General features: G+C 46.7%; 1 protein-coding gene across 1 annotated transcript in view; it reads left to right on the top strand.

Annotated features, from left to right (window-relative positions):
* Positions 1 to 24,938, top strand: part of LOC119577205 (B-cell lymphoma/leukemia 11A-like) — a 92,940-nt gene extending 68,002 nt beyond the window's left edge. Inside the window, exon 3 of the mRNA XM_037924936.1 lies at positions 17,452 to 24,938. Coding sequence (XP_037780864.1) covers positions 17,452 to 19,724 — 2,273 coding nt within the window. The 3' untranslated portion in view covers positions 19,725 to 24,938. The remainder of the gene's footprint in view (positions 1 to 17,451) is intronic.
* Positions 24,939 to 24,980: the final 42 nt, after the last annotated feature.

The raw sequence follows: 24,980 nt of genomic DNA, 5'->3' as shown, positions 1-24,980 counted from the left end.
AGGGGTAAAGTGGGGGAGGGGGCGATGGGGAGGGGAAGAGGGAAGAGGATAAAGATGGTGATATGGTGATGAATACCCCCGATGGTTTAGTGATGATTGCGTTATGGTGATGAAATAACGTACAATTTATATAAATTAATAGAATATAAAAAACTTTACTGATATTAAGAGCTTGGAAGGCATACAGTAATCACCTTTTTTTTTATTATTGCACATCACTTTCACGCATAATATATGATAAACAGTAGCTTTCTAACCCAATTACAATATGCAAAATAGGTTCCTCAATAAATAAATAAGTAGCTCGCTCATAAAAAAAATGAAGTTTGAGAAATACATATACAGAATGAATAATGAAATCAAGGGAGTGAATATGTAAAATCATTCTTGCTCCGGGTCCATAGGCCTCACCTAAGCCTATAAGCCAAGATGTTACACGCTTTGCTGACACGGAACTTGACCGGCTTAAAAAATAATAATAATAATAAATAAAAATAAAGGTGAGAAAGAAAAAAAAGAATGAAAAAAGAATGTTATCAATCAAGGTATGATTAATGATGAATATCTCATGACAGTTTCGATTTTGCTTTTCTTTTCTGTTCTTTTCTCTCTCTCTCTCTCTCTCTCTCTCTCTCTCTCCTCTCTCTCTCTCTCTCTCTCTCTCTCTCTCTCTCTCTCTCTCTCTTTCTCTCTCTCTCTCTCTCTCTCCGTCTTCCTCCACACTTCCTAACCGTTTCCTCCTTCACCTCCTCTTCTTTATCATCCTTCTCACCTTTCTCCTATCTCTGCCCTCCCTCTTCCCTACCACTTCTCCCCTCATTCTTACCTGTCATGCCCCCCCCCCTTATTCCTGCTTACCCATCTCCCCCCCCCCCCCTCCTTCGCCCTCATGACATCCGGCCGGCTTGCTGTCTGGCATGCGGATGACAAGAGCGCCTTTGAAACAGCTGTCATGAGTCCTCTAAGCGGGTTCAAGTCCGGCCGCCATCTTTGGCTGAGCTGAGGGTAGATTTTTCGAAACCCTTTCTCTCGCTCTGTCTGATTTTCTCTTCCTTTTTCTTCTTTTTTTTCTTCTACGAGGGTATTTCTCTCTCTCTCTCTCTCTCTCTCTCTCTCTCTCTCTCTCTCTCTCTCTCTCTCTCTCTCTCTCTCTCTCTCTCTCTCTCTCTCCCTCTCCCTCTCCCTCTCCCTCTCCCTCTCCCTCTCCCTCTCCCTCCCTCTCTCCCTTTCTCTCCCTCTCTCTAGCTGGTATCAGGTAAGGCCAGGTATAATGTGAGGCCAGCGGGGGCGGGAGAGGGGGGGGGGCAGGGTTTCCTTGTGGTCTGTCTGTGTCTCTGTTTCTGTCTGTCAGTCTGTCTGTCATATGGAAGGGGCTTTGGAGTCGGGTAAAGTGAGGCTTTTTTTGAGGTTCGTTTTATTTTCATTTCTTTTTATTGTTATTATTATTATTGTTCTTCTTCTTCGAAAAAAATTATTGTTGTTGTTGTTATTATCGTTGTTATTAATTTTATCATTGTTATTATTATTATCATTATCATTATCATTATCATTATCATTATCATTATCATTATTATTATTATTATTATTATTATTATTATTATTATTATTATTATTATTACTATTATCATCATTATCCTTGTTATTTTATCACTTTATTATCTTTGAAGTAGTTTCACTGTAACGATCTGTGGCTTCTGGATGACGGCCAAGACTTTTGTAGATTATACTTGGTCGTTAACGGTCTCCCTCTAGACCTTTCTTTCTCTGTCTATCATATATCTATCGGCCTTTCTTGAGGAACAATGAAGTAATGAAATAAGAGAAGGGGGAAGGAGGAGGAGGAGGAGGAGGAGGAGGAGGAGGAGGAGGAGGAAGAGGAAGAGGAAGAGGAAGAGGAAAAGGAGGAGGAGGAGGAGGAGGAGGAGGAGGAGGAGGAGGAGGAGGAGGAAGAGGAAGAGGATTTCGATAAACAACAACAAAAAAAAAAGAGGAGAAATAAAAGAAATAGAAAGATAAAGGAAAAAAAGAGGAGAATGAAAATAAAAATAGAATGGAAAAAGATGCAATAAAAAAAGGGTTTAAAAAAAAACATCCCTAGCATTTCCGACCCGAGTGTGAATATTAATGTCTCGACGAAAAGAAAAAGGACATTCTTTCTCGTTCTTCCTTCCTCCTTCCTTCCTTCCTTCCTTCCTTTCTACCTTCTCTCCCTCCCTCTTTCTTCGCCTCCGTCGCCTTTGCTGTCGGGCTGAGAGGATGGGCGGGCTGATGGGCGGGCGAGCAGGTCACCGTCGCGACGCCCTACAGCTATTGGTAATCGCTAGTAATTTAATGAACAGAGGAAAGGACTTGGGAGGCCTTTTGGTGTGCTGGGGAGGAGGAGGGGGGAAGAGGGGGAGGAGGAGGGGGGAAGAGGGGGAGGAGGAAGGGGGAAGAGGGGGAGGAGGAGGGGGGAAGAGGGGGAGGAGGAGGGGGAGGATATGGTAAAGGAAGAGGAAGAGAGGGAGGAGGAGAGGAAGAGGAGGGGGGATGGTGGATGGTGGATTCAAGTGCGGAGAAGAGGGAAAGGATGGGGGATAGAAGAGAAAGAAGAGGAGGAAGAGAAGGAGAAAAGAAAATAGATAAGGCAAAATCAAAGAATATGATTTTTATTTTTTATCAAGAAAAAACACACACAATAAAAAACAAATAGAATCCCAACCGGCATAAAGACCAAATACACACAAAAAAACAAACACGAAGTAAGAAACGAAAAAAAAAAAAAACATACATATATAAAGGAAATCGTTATTCCTTCCCTTTAAGTCTCAACCTGCCCACTGAGTGCGGGTAAACCGAACCAGCTGCGGCCTTTCGAAGTGGTCAGTGTCTGGCTCTGAGTGACGGGGCCTGAAGTGGCAGGAGGTGAGTGGCATGTCCTAGGTGCCTGGTATTTCCTGGTAGGTGAGGGCAGTTTTAAGGCCTAAGAAAAAAAGAAAAGAAAATGGTAAGAGAGAGAGCGGAAAAAAAATGGATTTGTAGAAGGAGGATGAGAGTGAGGTAAGGCAAGGGATAGTTGGATTGTCATTATTATTTTTGTTATTGTTCTTATTTTTGGTTGTTATTATTTGTTGTTGCTATTATCATCATCACCATCGCAGTCTTCCCCGCCACCACCATCACAATAACCATCTCTATCATCACCATTACCATACCGTCATCCTCGTATCCGCATATATATACATATATATATATATATATATATATATATATATATATATATATATATATATATATATATATATATATATATATATATATATATATACACTTCGCCTCGTGTTGTGCTTTCGAGTCCGTTCTGGTGCGTCCAAGAACCGGCCATTCGGTTTCATTCATCCGAGTGTTAGCGAGACGTTGGCTGCATAAGGGGGGGGGGGTGGAGGTGATGGGGAAGTGAGGGTGATGAGGAGGTGGGGTTGATGGGGAGGTGGGGGTGATGGGGAGGTGGGGGTGATGAGGGAGTTGGGGATGGGGGGGGGAGGAGCGATCAAACACTATCGGTTCTACGTCTGTGCTTGTGATCCCTTGGACTGCATGGGGGCGAAGAGGAAGAAGAGGAGGAGGACGAGAGTTAAAGGGAGGTGACGAGAGGAAAGTAAAAAAAAAAAAAAAGGGGTAAAGAAGGAATACGAAGAGACTAAGAAAAGAGGGGAAAAGAGGAGATACGAGAAGAGTAAACAAAGAGTGAAGGGAAAGAGAGAAAGAGCACGTATGGATGCGAGGAAAGGAAACGGAGGAAGGGAATGAAGAGAGAAAGGAACAAAGAGAAGGAGAGAGAATTAATACCAAAGACAGGTAGTTCGAGAAGGTCTTTGGCGGGAAGCCTTTCTGGAGTAGAGGAAGGCCTTCCTCTCTCTCTCTCCCTCTCTCTCTCTCTCTCTCCCTCTCTCTCTCTCTCTCTCTCTCTCTCTCTCTCTCTCTCTCTCTCTCTCTCTCTCTCTCTCTCTCTCTCTCTCTCTCTCTCTCTCTCTCTCTCTCTCTCTCTCTCTCTGTTTAAATTCACTTCCTCATCGCCCCACCTCCCCACTTCCTCCCCATCACCACCCCTATCTCTTTCCCATCTCCTCCCCACCACCCCCATCTCTCCTCCTCCCACCATCTCCTCCCCACCACTCCCATCTCCTCCCCAAAATCCCCCTCTCTCCTCCTCCCTCCATCTCCTCCCCGCCTTCCCCATCACCTCTCAATCCCCGTCGAGCGGAGGTCGTGCCTATGACGACCTCCTGGGCTGATGAGTTTCTTAGGGTGGGTCGTCCCGCTTAGCATCGATTTTTGTTTATTATTAATAATTCATTCGTTTGTCAGTTTGTTTGTTTGTTTGTCGAGTTGCCGAATTATATATATAGTTTATCAGTAAGGGTTTTGTTTAAAGAGGCAACGCCAGAATCGACCAAAACAAGCAAGCAAGTACGAGGTTGCAAAACAGAGTAAAACAAAACAACAGCTTAGAATGAAGAATAACTTGACGCGAGAGAAATTCAAGAAACGATGTAACGGTAAGAATAGGAGAACGAGTGGGAAAGAGAGAGAGAGAGAGAGAGAGAGAGAGAGAGAGAGAGAGAGAGAGAGAGAGAGAGAGAGAGAGAGAGAGAGTTAAGATAGGACCAAAAAAGAAGAACAAAGATAGCAAAAAGATAACTAACCAGACGTGTGTATGCTTAGAGCCACAGTAATCATTAGAGCGGTGGGTCGCTTATATTACCAGTAGCGATGTAATGTTCTTTGCGTGACCAGCTGCAGGCCAGGAGTGAAGGTTTCGAGGCACCCACGGCCCGGGCTCCTCCCTCCTCCACCTCCTCCTCTTCCTCCTCCTTCTTCTTCTTCTTCATTCTTCTTCTTCTTCTTCCACCTCCTCTCCCTCTTCCTCTTCTTCCTCCTTCATTTCCCCCACGTCCTCCTCTTCCTCTTCCTCCTCCTCCTTCTCCTTCTCCTCCTCCTCCTCCTCCTCCTCCTCCTCCTCCTCCTCCTCCTCCTCCTCCTCCTCCTCCTCCTCCTCCTCCTCCTTCCTCCTCCCCCTCCTCCTCCTCCTCCTCCTCAAAACAAGTAGCAGAAGGAGGCGATTGTCGTGACGTGTCGGCGATTACAAGAAATCCCCGACCGCAGTTCATGACCGCAGCGACACGACATGGCCAGCATAGGTGGGCATGAGGAGGGGGGGGGGGTGAGGGAGGTGGGGAAGGGAGGAGGAAGTTGGTGGAGGGAGGTATGGCAAGGGGAATGTGCTAGGGGAAGGTATGGGTAAGGGTATGGAAAAGGGGTGGTTGGGGGAAGGAGGAGGAGGAAGAGGAAGAAGAAAAGGAGGAGGAGGAGAAGGAAGAGGAATGTAGGGTCCCTCATGCTTGATGAGGAATGAAGACACAGGGTAGGATATAAATTCCGTGATTAAGGTGTGTCTCGGATACGGAAGACTACAAGGACGACCAAAATAAATAAATAAATAAAAAAAGTAGACATACGTTTAGAAATAATTATGTAAGGGATTTAGGGAGGCCCTTCGGGGGCACGGTGATCGCATAACAGGGGGCAGGTCAGACAGGCCGCACGAACAAGCCAGGGAAAATTAAATCAAGAAAGGTCAGTCCCACGGATGATGAATTGGGGCCTTACCCGAGTAACGCTCCGGCTCAATAGATGGCGTTATGGACGAGGGTGACAGCAGCAGTGCCTGACGGCGGACGGCGAGGAGCCAGGGGGCGTTGGGCTGATTCTAAGCATGCGAGACGAAGGTGTCATGGTCGTCAAACATCTGCCAGACGCTTGCCTGCACACCGTGACTGAACGTGTGTGTGTGTCTGCATCTTCTCACTCTTGTCACCCTCGCATCCTCTCTCTCTCGCTCTCTCTCGCTCTCACTCTCTCTCTCTCGCTCTCTCTCGCTCTCTCTCTCTCTCATTCTCTCTCTCTCTTTTTTTTTTCTCTCTCTCTCTCTCGCTTTCTCTCTCTCTCTCTCTTTCTCTCTCTCTTACTCTCTCTCTCTCACTCACTCTCTCTTACACATACACACACACACACACACACACACACACACACACACACACACACACACACACACACACACACACACACACACACACACACACACACACACACACACACACACACTTCCCCCTCCTTTCTTCTACCTCCTCCTCCCTCCCTCCTTTCTCCCTCTTCCTTCCTCTCTCTTCCCTCCTTCCTCTTCCCACCTCCCTTCCTCTCCGTGTGCCGTCCTTCCCGTCCGTTGTCCTCCTCCTCCTCCTCCTCCTCCTCCGCCGCCGCCGCCGCCTCCTCCTCCTCCTCCTCCCCCTCCCCCTCCTCCTCCTCCTCCTCCTCCTCCTCCTCCTCCTCCTCCTCCTCTTCTTCTTCTTCTTCTTCCTCCTCCTCCTGCTACTCCTCCTCCTCCTCCTCCGCCGCCTCCTCCGCCTCCTCTTCTTCTTCTTTCTTCTTCTTCCTCCTGCTACTCCTTCTCCTCCTCCCCCTTCAACAGACATTCTTTGGTCATCATCAACGCTAGATGCTTGTGTCCTTTTTATTCCCTATGTGTGCTCGTGCACCGTCTGTCTGTCTTCTTTCTCGCTCTTTAGTCTCCCCCAGATTCTCATTTTCTTTTTATTATTGATGCACTATTTTTGTGTTCTTGTAATTTTGTAGATATATATCAGAGTTCTTCTTCCTCCTCCTCCTCCTCCTCCTCCTCCTCCTCCTCCTCCTCCTCCTCCTCCTCCTCCCTCCCCCTCCTCCTCCCCTCCTCCTCCCCCTCCTCCTCCTCCTCCTCCTCCTCCTCCGCCTCCCTCTCATCTCCCAACCGTCACCAGCGTCTCCACGACAATTATCCCCGCAATATTCCCATCGCCGGCCCTCAGCACCGGAGAACAGACAGGCCTAGCTGGTCCTCGAGGCATGTGCGTCTCCCAGGGGATAACACGTGACTTCGGCTTCGTGATCTGTCTGTCGGTGTGTGTGCGTGTGTCGTTGCCGCGCTCTCGTCCAGGCATCGGGACGCGGTCGTGACTCATAATTTGTTTGAGGAAGATTATTTTTTTAAGACGTGTGTGTGTGTGTGTGTGTGTGTGTGTGTGTGTGTGTGTGTGTGTGTGTGTGTGTGTGTGTGTGTGTGTGTGTGTGTGTGTGTGTGTGTGTGTGTGTGTGTGTGTGTCTACTTTAAATGAAAAGGATTTATTACGTCGTTTGTTCTAATATTGTTTTATCAGTTAGGTTATTCTTGACACCTGGCGTTTATAGGAGAGGAATACGTGATGAAGGGCAACCCAGAGTTTAAAAAATAAATAAATAAAAAAAATAAATGAATAGGTAAACAGGTAAATAATAAGAGAGAGAGAGAGAGAGGGCGAGAGGGCGAGAGGGCGCGCAAGGCCAGTGGTCATGGCGAGGGCGCCGAAGGGGGCCGTCATGGAGAGGTCGGCGAGGACCTTGGGATTATGACGGGTTATGATGTAGCGTGTTAGGGCCCTGCCACGGCGCCCCCTGGGGACCTACCTGGCCTAAACCCCGGGGCACCGCGACCCTCGCAGGCCCCTCCTGCCCTGCTGTGCCCTCCTCTTCCCCGTCTTCGCCATCTCTCTTTTCCCCTCCTTTTCACTCTTCCCGTCTCCCCTCTCCTCTTCTCGCAATGTCCCTCTTCTCCTCCCTCCTCCTCCTCCTCACCCCGTCCTTCCTCCCTTTCTCCCCTCTTCCCCCCTTCTCTCCTCTCCTCCTCCCCTCACCTCCTCCCCTCACCTCCTCCCCTCGCATTCCCTTCCCATCCCGGTCCTTCCGCTCATGACCGCCCGCTGATGGACCAAGGGTTCTGTGAATGCCATGGGGGGGGGGGGGGGGGCGAAGGGGAATGCTTATGCCTTTTCTGTTATTATTATTATTATTTTTTTTTTTTCTATTATTATCTGTCTTTCCTTCTCTCTCGTGATGGATGTGAATACGTATTTTCTGTTGTGTATATATGGATATATGTATATATAGATAAATTTTTTTGTATAAAGATAGATAGATAGAGAGACAGTCATATAAGTAGATAGATAGAGAGACAGACATATAGATAGATAGATAGATATACATAAATAGATAGGCATCTGTCGCTGTCTTTTTTCTCTCCGCAGTAAGATTAAGCGGCCAATATGTCACAGAAATCTCCAAGTAGGGCATTTATACACCTCCCACCCCCCTCTTCCCCCCTCCCCTCCCCCTTCTCATACCGTCTGTCAGCCTTTGCGGGGGAGGTGGGGACGGGGGGAGGGGGTAGAGGGAAGGTTCGGGGTCATAGGTATAAGGAGGGGGGGGGGTCAAGAAGGCAGAGAGGGGGAGGGGAGAGGGGATGGGGAAGGGACAGGGTCAGTGGTATGAGGGAGGGAAGGAGGGAGGGAGGGGGGGGGCGTATTTTGGCCTTTTCTGCCCGTTATTTCAGGGTTGTGGTAATAGCTAAGGATGCGGTTAAGGTGTGTATAAGGAGAAATTAAATATCTGCGGTTCTTCATCATGGCGGTTCCTTGAAAGAGGAGAGTAAGAAATGATCTGTTATTTTTTTTAGCTCATATATTTATTATCGTGGTTCTGTATCATTTTCCCGAGTCATATTTACGGTATTTTTTAAAAGATTGTCTATATTTAGATAGATGATTGATGTTTTTGTATTTATATCTGTTTAAAGGTATGGAGGAATTTCCGTTTAAAAGGATTCTTTTTTCTTCTTGATTTTTTTGTATTTTCAAGGACGATTATGGGTCTTCTCTCTCTCTCTCTCTCTCTCTCTCTCTCTCTCTCTCTCTCTCTCTCTCTCTCTCTCTCTCTCTCTCTCTTCTCTCTCTCTCTCTCTCTCTCTCTCTCTCTCTCTCTCTCTCTCTCTCTCTCTCTCTCTCTCTCTCTCTCTCTCTCTCTCTCTCTCTCTCTATCTATCTATCTGTCTATCTATCTCTCTCTCACTTTTTCTCTCTTTCGCACACACAAACACACACACAGACACACACACGCAGCTAATGAGCAGGCGGGCACAGAGTGTTTGCTTTTAAGCCCACACCCTGTAATCACCCCCTCCCCCCCTCACGCCCATTCCTCTCTTTCTCTCTTCTCAGCCTATACGTGACCTCTGCCACCCCCCCTCCCTCTTTACGCCCACACCTCCTACCCATCACCCCCTCTCTCCTCCCTCCCTCTTATTCACCTTCCTCTCCACCCTCTTCCCTTTCCTTCAGTAATTGTGTATTAGAATTTGTTGATTGTTTAGGCGTGAGTGTTTACGTAAGAGACCATTCGTTGAAATTGGCTTAATTATGCGTATTCCGTCCTTCTACTGTTGTTTCTTCTTCTGTTTCTTCTTCTTTTTCTTCTTCTTCTAATTCTTCTTCTAATTCTTCTTCTCCTTCGTCTTCGTCTTTTAATCTTTCAAATTCTTATTCCTCGAATTCCTATTATTGTTCTTCTCCTTCATCTCCTTCATCATGGTATAGAAAGAAGGAGAAAGCGAAACGAGGGGACGAATGGCAACTGCAATAAAAAGAAAAGCACAGGAAGGCGAAAGAAAAGATGGCACACAAAAGGCAAAACGTTCCTCAGAAATGACGAACGCTAGGTAGGCCTACAAGCGTAATGAAAGGTTTACGTCTGTCCTGTAATTTAGTCGACCACCTGGCCCAGCCTCCAAGATCATCATCTCGCGAAGCCTGTAGCAAAGGCAAGGCTCAAGGAAGGAGGGTGGGAGGGGTAGGTAGGTAGAGGGGGAGGTAGGGGGAGCGGGAAGGAAGATAGAAGGGAAGAGGGAGGGAACAAAGAGAGGGAAGAAAAGGCGGGTGGGGGAAGAGAGGGAAGGAGAGTGGGTAGAGGAAGGGTGAATGGAAAGAGGGAGGGAGGGGGGAAGAAGAAGAGGAGATGGAGAGGGAAGAGAGGAAGTCGGGGAAAGTAAAGGACGGAAGGAGAGAAGGAGGGAGGGGAAGGAAAAGGAGGGGAGATAGGGAATACAAGGAGAGGAAAAGGGGGTGGGAGATAGGGGGAAAGGGAAGGAAGAAACGGCGTAATTGATATCTATTGATCATGGCGTTGAAAGTGCAACGGACTCGCAAAGTTACCCCGATGACGTGACTTACGAGACGGAAGACCAGAGTGACGAACGCAAATTAGCAACATCTTTAATTTAAAAAAAAAAAAATCCAAACCTTTTAGGTGAAATAGTGAAGAGATGCAAGAGGAAACGCAGGAAATACAACACGGGCAAATTATCCCGAGAGATGGAAAGAGAAGAAGGGGGAAAAAAAGAAAGAGATAATATATAAAAAAAAGAAAACGGACACTTCTGTCTGCCTCATGCTTGCAAAACTCCTCATATGCAAAACACATGCAAAAGACCGTATTCCGCGCCCGGGCAGAGTGCATAATTGCGCGTTCTTTCGTGTTCTGACGAGGGAGAAAGAGAGAGATAAAGAGAAGGAGAGAGACTGAGCGGAAGATGTAGGCAGCGAAAGTAACGTTCTTGATGAAAGCTCAAACGTGTCTTCTTTAAGATTTTTTTTTCTATTTTTTTTTTATAGAGGGAGGTATTTTCTCCATTTTTATTTTTCCTTTCTCTTTCTCTCTTCTTTCCTTTCGATTCTTTTCTTGCCTTTTCCATGTCCCATTTTTTTTTTTTTTTTTTTTATTGCTCTCGGGTGAAATGTGAAAGGGAAAAAAGGTGTGTCACTTTTGAAAAAGTTTTTGCTTTTTGTCTTGGTATTTCCATTTTCGTTTATTTATTCATTTTCTCACCGGTGTGCTGAATAGATCGTTCTCATTTTGCGAGATAAATCTACATGTCTTTTTTTTTTTTATCTAAAACAAACCGAGAAAATGCAAAGGTGCAAGGAGGGAAATGGAGAGTATGGGCGAAGATAGCATCACTTCTTAAAGATGTTAGCCCGTACGTTGATGACGTCACTAGACTGGATCATTTCCTCGAGAGGGACGCGCGGGAGGGCATTCGATGATGAATAAAAACGGGAAAATTGATTAATGTATATCATATGTATAGGTTTAGAAAGAAGTCGATATTTTATATAATTTACACACGCATGTACAGAAACGCCACACACACACACACACACACACACACACACACACACACACACACACACACACACACACACACACACACACACACACACACACACACACACACACACACACACACACACACACACACACACACACATGCGCGCGCACACACACACGCACGCACGCCCATATGCTAAGCGTGGGCGTCATTTCGCCCTCTTCCCTCGCCCCATGTCTGTCTGTCTGTCTGTCTGTAATCCACACCTTTGATTAATAGTCTTGAGACAGACTCGAATGCTCCTTATGATAATGATGCGGTCGGGGGGAGGGGGGAGGAAGGGCGAGAGAGGGAAGAGGGATAAAGCAAGGGAATAGAGGAAGACGTAACTAAAGAAATAAAGAAAGGTAATGATTAAAGGAGGAAGAGAAAGAGAAGGGAGAAGGGAAAAAAAGAGGGTAAACGAAGGAAAAGGAAGGGGATACAGAAAGAGAAGAGAGGGAGAAGGGAGAAGGGAGAAGGGAGAAGGAAGAGGAAGGAAAAAGACAAAGGTGATGCCAACAGATGTTATAATAAGTGGCTTCAGGGTGGAAGAAGCGGGGGGGGGGGTGGGGGGTGGGGGGCGAGGAGGGTAAGAAGGGAGGAAGGGGGGAGGGGGGGGTGAGGGAAGATTCCTGAAATTAGTGTTATCAACGTTCTTTGGCTGATGATAATGACGATAATATTAGAAATGGTAAAAAAAATTATGAGGGAATATGAGCATAATGGTGATGTTTATTTTGCATCATTAATGTAATTAGAAGTATAATTAATGCCGCCCCTTGTTATTAGTCCCATTATTAATGTATTTCTTTTACTATTGAATCTTATCTTGACCCACCTATTACTATTACTTCTAATATCATCATCATCAGCATAATTAGGGAAGGGGAGAGAGGGAGAGAGGAGAAAAAAAAACTGTCAGTGTCCTTGGTAAGCGACCAACCAAAATGATACATGCGGTAATGTGTGCTGAATGGGGGACATACCCGCATGGCAGGAGTGACTTGTGATACAGACGTTTTATTCCTCTCTCTCTGTCTCTGTCTCTCTCTCTCTCTCTCTCTCTCTCTCTCTCTCTCTCTCTCTCTCTCTCTCTCTCTCTCTCTCTCCTCTTCCTCTATTCCTCTCTCCTCCCACCTTTCTCTCTCCTTCCCTCCTTCCCCCCCACCCCACCCTATCACTCCTCCACGCACTCCATCACTCACACACTCATTCACTCTCCCACTGTCCCTCCGGTATGATTTCATATATATCAGTTTACTCCCAAATGCCACGCGTTCTGCATACACGTAAGATGGTGAGAAAGGGTTAAAGTGCACCCCGGGGAAGGCACCACAGCAGTACTAACCACCGTGTAAAGGTTACGAAAGATGGCACCGTGGGAGTGAAGGGGGGAGAGGGGGCGAGGAGAAGGAGGGGAGAGGGTGTGGTGGGGGAGGGGAGAAGCGTAGATGGGGTGAGGGAGGGAAGGGGTAGTGGAGTGGGAAGAGAGGGGAAGGTAGGTTGGGGGTGAGGGAAAGGATGGAGAGATGGAGAGGGGAAGGAAGAGGAAAAGGATGAGATAGAGAGGAGGGAAAGGGGAGAGAAGAGAGTGGTGGGGGGGGGAGAAGGAAGCCGGAGGGGGGAAGGGATGTTGAGACAGAGCACCCACAGGGGAGCGCGAGGAACGGCGAAAAACCTAGGGTCGTCTTGCCGCTGTGAGCACCCTCGTCCTCCGCCATTCCGTCGTCTCTGCCTGTCTCTCTCTCTCTTCCTCTTGTCTCTCTCTCTTTCTCTCGTTCTTCCCTCGCTTCCTTCCCCCTTCCTCTTCGTCGTTGTGCTCGGTGAAGCGTTGGAGGAGAGGAGGAAACGGAAAGGGTTTTTTCTCTCTCTCTTTCTTTCTCTCTCTCTCTTCGTTTTTTTTTTTTCCTCTCTCTCTCTCTCGTGTTACTCATCTTATACACTTTCTTTTCTCATGATCCTTCCATCTCCCTTTAAATCTTCATCATATTTGTCTCCTTCTACCAATTATTATCATTCGTCTTTTTCTCCTCTTTGTCATTTTTCCTCCTCCTCCTCCTCCTCCTCCTCCTCCTGCTTCTTCTTCTTCCTTCTCCTCCTCCTCCTCCTCCTCCTCCTCCTCCTCCTCCTCCTCCTCCTCCTCCTCCTCCTCCTCCTCCTGCTTCTGCTCCTCCTGCTGCTGCTCCTGCTAATGGTTCTCCTCAGAGACAGTCGGAAACATTAACAGCAAGGACCTGCCCAAACACCGTATCTTCGGCGTCACTCCACTGGCCACTACCTCCGTCATCCCCCTTTCCCCCACCTACCCCCTTCTCCCCTTTCCCCCTTTCCCCAACCCACCTCTTTCCTCTTTCTCCCACCCACTTCCTCCACCTCCCCCCTACCACCTTCCCCCTACCACCATCCCCCTGCCACTACCTTTACCTGTACCCCCCACCTCCCTCAACCCCCCGACCCGCTTCCCCCCATCAGCCGAGGATCTAGCTCTCGTTGGGGGGGAGGGGGGAAGGGGGAGGGGGTAAAGAGGTTCTGGGTTCTTGTTTAGTGTCTTAAATCTCGACCTCAAGATATAAATTTATGCGATTAAACCTTGCAGAGTGTTTCGTGTAAGTATGTGTGTGTGTGTGTGTGTGTGTGTGTGTGTGTGTGTGTGTGTGTGTGTGTGTGTGTGTGTGTGTGTGTGTGTGCGCAACTTCACGTAAATAAATCCGCGTGTAGGTCTGAGTATCTGTGTGTGTGCTTTACACGTGTGCGTATTCTTTTGTGTGTATATTTTGAAGCTAGTGGGACACACCCGTGTTTCCTTGTTAATATTCTATCTCTTTAAATGTCAGACTCCCCCTGTCCTCTTTCGTTTTTTTTTAACATTGATTGACCACATTAAACGAAAACTGATATGCTCCGCGGATGCTAATTCAATCTTAAATTTGTAAACACATCGCGGGAACATCTGCAACTGGCGATTTTTTCCGCTGAAAATTAAGTTTTTTGGAGGGAGGGAGAGAGGGGTGAGGGGAGGAAAAGAGGGGAGTTGCCACCAACCTTCTGCCCTCTATGCGGATGACATCATATTGCACAGATTGACGGCAAATATCTCAGGCATCTTGGAAGTTATGTCCAATATTTACTACTCCACTCTTCCCTCTTTCCTCCCCTCTCTCTCCCTTCCACTCCCTTCCTCCCTTTCCCACTCCCTCCCTCCCTTCCTATACCCTAGCCCCTCCTGTATCCTCCCCCCCCCCTTCCCACCCTCTTTTTCCCTCCCTACCCCCTCCCTACCCCCCTTCCTCCCGTCTTTTCGAATATTGTTCGAAAAATGAGGGGAGAGTACAGTTAGGGAAAACGATTCGTTATTGTCCTCCTCCTGCTCACCTGTGTCGCTCTCTCTCTCTTTCTTTCTCTCTCTCTCTCTCTCTCTCTCTCTATCTATCTATCTATCTATCTATCTATCTATCTATATATTTATCTGTCTATCTCTCTCTCTCTCTCTCTCTCTCTCTCTCTCTCTCTCTCTCTCTCTCTCTCTCTCTCTCTCTCTCTCTCTCTCTCTCTCTCTCTCTCTCTCTCTCTCTCTCTCCTCTATCATTTCTATAAGGCATATTAGAGAGAGAGAAAGAGAGAGAGAATAAAGGAGTGATACTGCTTCCTGTCTGCTCGTCACCGATCCTCACCCTTATGTACGGACGCCATAAGACCGAAATCCCCACCGTATACAATAAGGGCGGTTGGTACATTGTTGCATAATTTGCCAATATTGATGTCCTCGTCTCTTCCCCCCCTCTTCTTCTTTTTTCTCTCTCTCTATCTCTCCCTCTCTTTCGATATATCGTCAGTGTCCATACCTTAGCTTTTTTTTTTTTTTTTTTTTTTTTTTTTTTTTTGAGAACAGCCGGAGTATACATTTTCTTAGTCTTTCTCTCTCTCCTCTCTCTCTCTCTCTCTCTCTCTCTCTCTCTCTCTCTCTCTCTCTCTCTCTCTCTCTCTCTCTCTCTCTCTCTCTCTCTCTCTCTCTCTCTCTCTCTCTCTCTCTCTCTCTCTCTTCTTCTTCTTCTTCTTCTTCTTCTTCTTCGTCTCCTTCTTCTTCATTTCTCTCTCTTTTTTTTCTACATATTCCAGAAGAATGTGAGATTGTGGCACTGTCCTTCATTTTACGAAACCCTTAATTACTGTTTTATTTATTTTTCTTTTTTCCTCTTTTATATGTTCCCGTCCGTCAGATGGATGCAAATGCAGTGCAACTTTGTGAAAGGAAACGAAAACGAAAAAAAAACATATACTTTACTTGCGGTGGAGGGAAAAAAATGCATGTTTGTACAGTATTAGCCGCAAACGGGAACCAGTAACACGAAGCCGAAGTCACTTTGCGGCGATACGGATCAGCTCCAGTCGGAGGCTGTGTCGCGTGGAGGGAGGGCAGTGTTGCCAATGTTGGCCGTCGACCTTCCTTCCCTTCTTGCGCGCTGGGTTATAATTTCTTTCCACCCAAACCACCGCCGTTCTCTAATTCCTATACCTTTTCATATCCCTCTGTTTAACAAACAAATCGGAATCAAACGAAACTCTCCCATCTACGAAAGACACCACTCGTAGAAGTACATAAAGTGAGAAAAAATGTAGCAGGGGGAAATCTATCTCCGGGCCTCGCCTCTCCGCCCCGCATGGCTTGGCAACAGTGAACACAAACAATGGTGTCCACGCTGGCTGAAGATGCACACAAGAACCCCCGCGACCACGCATTCGGACACATGACGATTTGCATAAACGTTATTATTATGATTTTTGCGTCGCCTACTTTTTTGTGTGTTTGTTTGTTTGTTTGTTGTGGATGTTTATTTTTTTTGTTCGTCTATTTTTGTTTTGTGTGTGTATTTGTTTCTTTGTCTCGGTTTCCCATTCTCTCTCTCTCTCATTCTCTCTCTCTCTCTCTCTCTCTCTCTCTCTCTCTCTCTCTCTCTCTCTCTCTCTCTCTCTCTCTCTCTCTCTCTCTCTCTCTCTCTCTCTCTCTCTCTCTCTCTCTCTCTCTCTCTCTCTCTCTCTCTCTCTCTCTCTCTCTCTCTCTCTCTCGATCTCGATATTCATCAATCGTAAGATAAGATCTGCCAGATACAAGAACAAAAAACAAAACAAAAAAGAGAAGAAAGAACTTACAAACGAAGTTTATTTGTTTACCAAACTCTTTGAGAACCGCAGCGTGTTATGTAGTGCTCGGTTATAACAGCATCACTCGGTAGAAAGTCCTTCAGATTGTCGTTGTGTGGCTTACTGGCGTTCTACGAGCACGCGCGCGCGCGCACACACACACACACACACACACACACACACACACACACACACACACACACACACACACACACACACACACACACACACACACACACACACTTACTTAGATGTACGAGAAAAGGTGTGAAAAAGAGAAGAAATACAATGTTAAGTAATTTATATTTTTTATCATCTTTATCAATATCATTATCATTATCATTATCATTACCATTACCATTATCACGATTACTACCATTATTACCATGATTGACATTTGCGTAAGAAAGTTTACGTGTTGGCACCTCATGAGAAGGGGTAGGGGGGTAAGGAAAGGGGGGGGAGGCACTTCAATATGTATTTTTTGGGAGTTGGAGGGAAACTTTCCTGTTGGGGGGGTAGGGGGGGGTGTCCCCGCGAGACTCGCGGCACCGAACACCTTGTCTCGATCCCTCCGTTTTATCTTTGCCTTGTTTAGATTTTGATTGACCTTCATTCCGATAGTTTGATAATAAGGGTAAATGTTTTGATTTTTTTTATTATTATTATTATTACTTGTGTTATCGTTTTCATGAATTTTAGAAATTACGGAAAAAGGGGAAAGGAAATGGAGTTCGACAAGGGCGCCGACGCATCGGGACGCGGCGAGGCCCAAGTCTGATGCATTATCTTTGGTCAGTTGTATAAGTAGGCAGCTGAGGCGAGTGGAAATTGCATTGTCCTTTCATGGTAGAATTGTATCGACAGGCCAGTGGCATCCCACGGGACGGCAGGTAGATTGGCTGGGACGTGTCCTGTCTCGTCCTGCCGTCCTGCTTTCAGCCTGTCTCTCGGCTTTGTCTTCCGGGATATTGTTGCGTCGGGTCGGGTCGGGCTGGTCGGGTCGGGTCGGGTCGGCTGGTCGGGTCGGGTCGGGTCGGGTTGGTTGCACAGGCGTATGTTGTGATGGCTGGGCTGTTGTGTGAAAAACGAGGTTGATTTCGGATTCTAGCAGCTTTGGGGATATCCGCGCGGGGGTAGGGGAGTTGTTATGACTGTTTTGCGTTGATATTATTGTTGGTTTGCGGTTGAATCTGACTAACGTTCGTCTTCTCTTGCAGAACCTGCGCGATACGTGTGCGGGACGTGCGGCGCCGTGCTAGGTTCAGCGTGGTCGCTCGTGCAGCACGTGCAGTCCTCGCACGGCATCATCATCTACCAGGAGGCCCCCGGGGCTACCCCTCTGTCCACGCCCTCGACGCCCCCGGGCCTCCCGCGCCCGTCGCACTCGTCCCCGCTGGCGTCCGTGTCGTCCACCGCCCCCACGGCGTCCGCGCCCCACCCGCCGCCCCTGCAGCTGCTGGACCCCGCCAAGGTGGACCTGACCAAGGTGGACATCACCAAGGTGGACCTGTCCAAGGTCGACCTCAGCAAGATCGTCCCGCCCGTCACTTCGGGTGCCACGCCTCTGCCGCCTCACCCGCCCGTGACGGCGCCCCTCCTCGACCCGACACATCCGTTCAACCTGCTGCGGATGCCCCTCGGAGACGCGCGCGCGCCCTTCCCCCCCGGACTCGCTCCGCCCTTCGTCCGGCCGGGCCACGACTTCCGCATGGACCAGCTCCTGCAGGAGGGTCTCCGTCTCAACCCCGGTCTGTTGCCGCCGCACTTCGAACGGCCGCCCTTTCTTGACCCCGGGCTGGGTGCACCCCGCCATACGGCGCCCACGCCCCTAACTGCTGGCGGAGACCCCAACCTTGATTTCTACTCACAGCGACTCCGGCAGCTGGCGGGCACGACCAGCCCCACCAGCTCCACCTCGCCGCGGAAGCCCTTGCCAACGCCTCCTCCCCCGCCCTTCTCCTCCCCCAACGCCCCCACTCCCTCCAGCCTGGCGCCCTCACAGACGCCCACCTCCACCCGATGCGAGGCCCTCGCGCAGCAGCACGAGAGGCGCTTCAAGTGCCCCACGTGCTGCAAGTGCTTCCGGTGGGAGAGCAACCTAGCCATCCACCAGCGCGTGCACACGGGCGAGAAGGACATCCGCTGCCCGAGATGCCCGGAGACGCTGCCGACGCCGCAGAAGCTCCGCATGCACATGAAGGCCCACAGGAAGAACTGCAACACCGAGAGCACATCGCCCGACTCCTCGCGCCCTCAGACCGAGGACGACGTCGACGACGAGGAGGAGGAAGAGGAGGAGGAGGAGGAGGAGGACGAGGAGTTGGACGAAGAGGAGGACAACCCCTCCGTGTGCGACAGCAATGACGAGGACGACGACATCGTGGAGGAGGAGGCCGAGGACGACGAGCCGGAGGACCTGTCGACCACGTCTAAGTCCACGGGCTCGGCGCCCGCCCCGCAGAGCGTGTCCTCCAGCACCACCGACAGCAGCAGCAAGTCCAGATCCGAGCAGCAGAAGTCCGTGGTCGGGGAGCTCATGGACAAGTTCGGGCTGGCCAACATCTCGGCCTACAGCGAGGCCTACCACCAGGCCCTGAAGGAGTCGGGCCGCCTCCCGCCGCCGCACATCGGCAAGGACGGCGAGAAGATCCACACCAACGGCATGGAGAAGCTCAAGCTACGAGACGACCTGACCAAGGGCCTGATGGGCTCGCAGCCCTCGCTCGACCTCGCCCACCAGACGCTGCTGGGCGCCTTCGACAACCCGTACGAGGCCCAGAAGCGGCTGGCAGCCGCGCAGAGGGACAGCAGCCTGTACGCAGGCCTGTGGCTCCCCAACCTGGCTGGCACCGGCACCACCCCCAGGGACCTGTTCCCGGGGCTCCCGCCCTCCGAGGGCAACTTCCTGCAGCGGAAGATCCTCGACGGCGCCGTGAAGCCCGGCGAGATGTCTCTCGCGAAGCCGGGCACGAGCTCGGCGCCCAACACGCCCATCTCGCTGGTGCCGCCGTCGAAGAAGGAGAAGCGGAACGACACGTGCGAGTTCTGCGGCAAGGTGTTCAAGAACTGCTCCAACCTGACGGTGCACCGGCGGTCCCACACCGGCGAGAAGCCCTACAAGTGCGACCTGTGCAGCTACGCCTGCGCGCAGAGCTCCAAGCTGACGCGGCACATGAAGACGCACGGCCGCATCGGCAAGGACGTCTACCGCTGCCGCTTCTGCGACATGCCCTTCAGCGTGGCCTCCACGCTGGAGAAGCACATGCGCAAGTGCGTCGTCAATCAGAACAAGAAGGGGCTGTTCCCGCCGCTGTCCGGCTCGCACGACGGCCTCGACTCGTACAAGGGCCTGCACTTCACGCCCGTCATCAGCGACGACTCGTCCAAGTCGGGCGGCCTCTTCTCGCCGCACTTCACGGCCGCCGCCGCCGCCAACACCTCCAACGACGACACCGGCGACTCCTCCAACCTGTCGGGCCCCGGGTCTTGAGATTGGGCCCCCGTGGTAGCGCCCCCTTTGCCGCCGCCAGGGACCCAGGGGCTCACCCCCCCGGCTCTGGGCTTCTCCAGAGCGGCTACTCACCCGTGGGTGACTTCGGGCCGCCCACCGCCGCCACTCTTACTTAGGGGAGTGTCTGGCCCTCTGGCCCCGACGGCGCCGCCCTGGCCCTCGCCCGTGGTGGCGCGCGCCCCTCTGACGCCCTCGCGAGCCCCTGCCCCGCCCACGTGACCACCGGGGGGGGCGGCAGGGCGGGTGGTGTAGCCCGCACATTCCCACACCTCGCGTCACCTGACTTCCCAGTGAGCGGCGCCCCTCCCGCCCACGCGGACTTGGGCGCCTCAACAAGCTAGTCCTCTGTGTTGTGCAACGGTAACAGCAGCAGCAGCCAGGAGGGCAGCACGCGGACACTCAGCCTATTGTTCCTATTGATGTTATGTGTTGTGTATTGTATGTTGTCCTAACTTACCTGGTCACAACGGCGGTTCATGGCGGCGCCGCGGCCCGAGTGCCACGGTGCCAAGTTCTTCGCGAGAGGGCCGCACAGCCGGGCCGCACAGCCGGGCCGCACAGCCGGGCCGCACCTCCCGGACACAGGGAGAGGAAAGGAAGCCGCAGACACCGAGACACGCCTCAAGACCATCCAGAATGCAAATGTTCTTTTTCGAATCTTATTTTTTGACTCCTTGATCATTATTATATTCCTTCGCTAATTTATTATTATTATTATTATTATTATCATTGTTAATCTATTCTTAGCTCAAACTCTATAGTATGATTCATTACATTCTCCTCGGGAATAGATTCATTTTGATTTTTTCACACCACTTAAAAAAAAAAAGAAAAAAGAAAAAAAAAAAAAGTGAAAGATACCTTAGCTCTCTCCTCTTTTTCTTCTTACAAGTTATCAAATCTATTCTATTATTCATTCTTTCGTTTCTTCTATATATATATTTTTTTTTTAATCATATTTGTTGTCTTCAGAACTATAGAGAAAAAAATTAAGGCGATTCAGGCCAGTTTGTTGATATGTAAATGTTTATGTCGAAGGAGATCTTTTTTTTCTAAGAAAGGTGAAAAAAAATGTAAAAAATATATATATATATGATTAATAATAATAGTTAAAAGAAAAGAAAAACAAAGGATTAGTTATTTGGTGCAGAGATGAATTTGAAAAAAAACAAACAATTATCCACCTCAGGGACGTTCACCGACGTAGAGGAAATGGAAGAAGTGAATAAAGAAGAAGAGAAAAACAACAACAAGAAATAGATGTTGTTATCGATTTTTTTTTTCTCTCTCTCTATTCTTTATCGGGGGATTTTTAGGAATGTATTCAAATGTTATTGAGAATATTTGCCCTTTTTTTTCTTGATTTGAATAATAATTAGATTTGATTTTTTTTTATTATTATTCAATTAAATCGTTGATTACGTATTTCATATACGGAAATGGATGGCTTTTAATTATTATTTTTACTAAATTGATTATTCTTCGGATTTTCTTTAAAAAAAGGGAAGAAAAGGATTTTTTTTTTTTTTTTTTTTTTAGGTGGGAGTTTTTCGTTTTTTTTTTTTTTTTCTCCTATTTACCGGGCGATAGAAAATTGCACTTGAAGGAAATGAGAGATAGGAAGAAAAAATATTTTGAAAAAAAAAAACAACTTATGTCTAGTACCTGTAAAAGATTAAAAAGTAATGGGGAAATTCATCTTAATTTCCGATTATCTCATTTTCTCTTATTTACTCTTTCTATCTCAAGTTCTATTCAAGAAACGAAGTGTATGTACGCAACAAACCGACGCTGGTCACATCAGTATTATCTCTGTTCTAATTTCATCGTTCTGTTTACATTCTAACTTTTTGCTCGCGTTTTCTCAGTCAACTTTCATCCCACCCGCGATGACGTCACAGCTGCCTCTGCCGTGACGTCACAGCTGCCTCAGCCGTGACGTCATTATGGCCTCAGTCGTGACGTCACGTTGATGCACCGAGCATGTTATCCTCATTTGTAGTGTTTTTATTCTTTCTTTTTCTCTTTTTTTTTTATCTTTCGTGGCTACATTCCTTTTTTTTTTCTTCTTTATTTTGTTATTATTGTTCATTCACGTTCCGTGGCATCAGATATGATTTGTTATTTTCTATTTATTTGGGTTTTATCGATTCTTTGACCTTTGTTTTTTTTTCATCCGTTCACGAATTCTGTGATTGAAAATAAAAATTAAAAATCAAATAAAAACGCTAGATAGTATGTGCCATACGGTCGATAATAGAGTTAGCCTTATTTCCATTTCATATTTTATCTCTTTTTTTCTAATAATTATGGTAATAATAATAAAATGACTACAGACTTCATTAGTGATAATGATAATGATGATTGCTTCTATCACCCCCCCACATTTTCTTCACTACAAAGCATTATTAGTGTCCTGGGCTTTAATTACCAATTATTTCATTAAATGTGGGCAGTAGGCCTACTTTTACAAACCAAAGATTTTTAGACTAAGATGCAACACCGTTACATATATATGTATATTTCCTCCCTTCCCCCCCCAACACGTTTTTTTTTTTTTTTTTTTTTTTTTTACATTTTTTTTCCCTTTTTTTCAAATCTTCGTCAATTCGATTTTTTTTTCCGTTTTCAATTTTTTTTTTCCTTTTCGTTTTGACTTATACTATTAGGCGGGTTGCATTTTGGAAGAGTTTCTCGAAACACTGTAAATATTGTATATAAGATAGTTTATATTTGTATATGTACTGATAGATTATAAACTGATATTGAACCTTAATCCCTAATTTGTACAATCACGAACATTAAGAGAAAAAAAAATGAACAGTTAAAAAAAAAATATGAAGAATCTCTGCACCAAATAACAATATGATTTTTTTTCCCGTTTTTTTATTGTTATATCAAGTGATTTAGGGAGAACATCAGTTTTCATCTCGTTCAGTATTGTATTAATTTGTTCTAAGGTGTTCTAAAGTGTTATTTTTTTTGTTCTATTTGTGTTTACATTGATCTATGGACGTGATGTCAAGTGGCTAGAACTGTAACCCTTTTTAAAAAGTGTATATTGATGTGAAGTGATGTGAAAGAGAGAGACAAGAGAAATAGTGAGAGAGAAAATAGAGGAAATTTTGGTCCGATATGTGAAGGAAAATAAATCCCACTTCAAGGTTTTTCTGTTATGTTGTTTATAAGACTTTTTTTTTCTTTTCAATGGAGAAAAAAAAATCTGTTGTGAATCTGAGGAAAGAAGTGAGAAAAAAGAGAGAGAGAGAGAAAGGAGATTGGAAAAAAAACTAACTTTTACTAATAATGGGATTTTATTTTCTGAAAATCAAAATAAGATGGAAAAAAAATAAAATAAAATCACATACGTAAGACCAAGATGTGTGTCAAAGATATGTCCAGTTACCTCACCAATATTCAGTCTATCTCCTTCACCATCAATCATCACTATTTGTGCGGCAGGAATAGCGGAAAGAGAGAAAGAGGGACAGAAAAAGGAAAGAAAATTTTCCTCTATTCTCCTACAAAAAAAAAACTATCTCCCGGCGGAATTGCATGCAAGTGACAACGTTCTTGCATGCGTTGTTGTGAGTGATGGCGTTCTTGTAAGCAAATTCGTGAATCCGAACGAAGCCAGTTGACCAGAAAGGTTTAAGCGACAGGGTATTTGCTGAGTCAAGCGTGCTGCCGATACAAAATGTTTCTAATTTATATATATAAATATATTTTCATCTTCCTCCCCCTCCCCCCTCCATTTTTTTTTTTTTTTTTCGTTTTTTGTTGGACTTGTTCGGGTGGATACACACTGTAGGTTAGATTTAGAATGGTTGAGTAAAAAAAAAAGATAATATATATAAATATATATGTAACATGATGCAGGGAAATGATAATGATATTTAAAAAAAAAAACACTGGAAATGAAAGTAAACTCCCTCCTTTTCTTTCATTTATGATTTAGGTATAATTATTTATATATGTATAAAATGAGAACGTAACCCATTTTGTGAACGGCATTGCTGATGTAAAATATAAAAAAAAATAAATGTCGTCTGGGTCGTTTATCCAATCATTCAAGCTGGAGGGAACAACCTTAAAGTGTTCAACTTAACCATTTAACCATGTTCAAGGGTGTAGTTTACAGTGAACGAGATCGGATAACTGCCGACACAGGTTTTAGACATAACAAATTATACATACACATGACACAGGTGTAGATTAGTTAAATAGACAAGTCCATGATAAGAAAACGTACATACAGACACATGAACAGATCGCTGCTCGCTGTTTCCCTGCTCATTCGAGGCTGAGAGAAAGAGAGAACGAAAGAAAGTGAGTGTGAGAGAGAGAGAGAGAGAGAATTGCTGTGTGACATCATGTTCCATATTCTTGAATTGGGGGAAAAATAAATCCCGTTGTTAATTGTATGCACAGTTTTTATTGTAATTAAGGTAGTACTGAAATGATCTTACTTGTAAAAAAAAACTGACTGTCACTGATTTTTATTAATGTTGTTTACAGTCATTGTGAAGCAGAACTCCTTCTTAGTGTGTTTAGAAGTGACTGAGGAATCCCTTTGGCTTTACTTTACACGTGACCAATAAACGCTTGTACCTGCTATGGACGATACGTGAACCTGTAGGGGAAAAGGGTGGGATCCTACTAGATGGTCTTCGATCCCCTTTGTTCTCATCCTCCTCCTCTTCCTCCTCCTCCTGCTCCTCCTCCTCCTCCTCCGCCTCCACCCTCAACCCTCCCCTTTATTAATCCTTCCCATCTCCCATTTGATGGCGCTGGAGGAAAAAAAAGGTTCAAAAATCTTTAGAGAAAGAGAGAGAGAGAGAGAGAATATGAGTGAGTGAGAGAAAGAAAGAATTTTTTTTTTTTTCTTTTTTTTTTTTGCAGGCCATTGCGAGAGTAAATGCCCATGAAGTTTCTACAGCTCAGACAAACCCGCGTGTAAAGATGCTTTTTATTGATGGTGCAAACTTATGTAGGATTCAATCATGTACAGTCCCTCAAATCCTCTACTGGCGATAGTCACTTGTCTCCTTATACGATCCAACTCTACTACTAAACCTGACAAGCGGTGGAGGACTGTGCACTTTATACTCTCATCTATTTATTAGAATACAATTGGCGTGAAAAGAATCTTTGTACATGTAGAGTTGAATAAATGTATTTATCTTCGTCAAATGTGTCGTTTCTTTACTCCAAGATATTTAAATCTTTTAACGA

This window comes from Penaeus monodon, chromosome 9, assembly GCF_015228065.2.
Source record: "Penaeus monodon isolate SGIC_2016 chromosome 9, NSTDA_Pmon_1, whole genome shotgun sequence".
Classification (NCBI taxonomy): domain Eukaryota; kingdom Metazoa; phylum Arthropoda; class Malacostraca; order Decapoda; family Penaeidae; genus Penaeus; species Penaeus monodon.
This window is presented reverse-complemented; position numbering and strand designations above follow the sequence as displayed.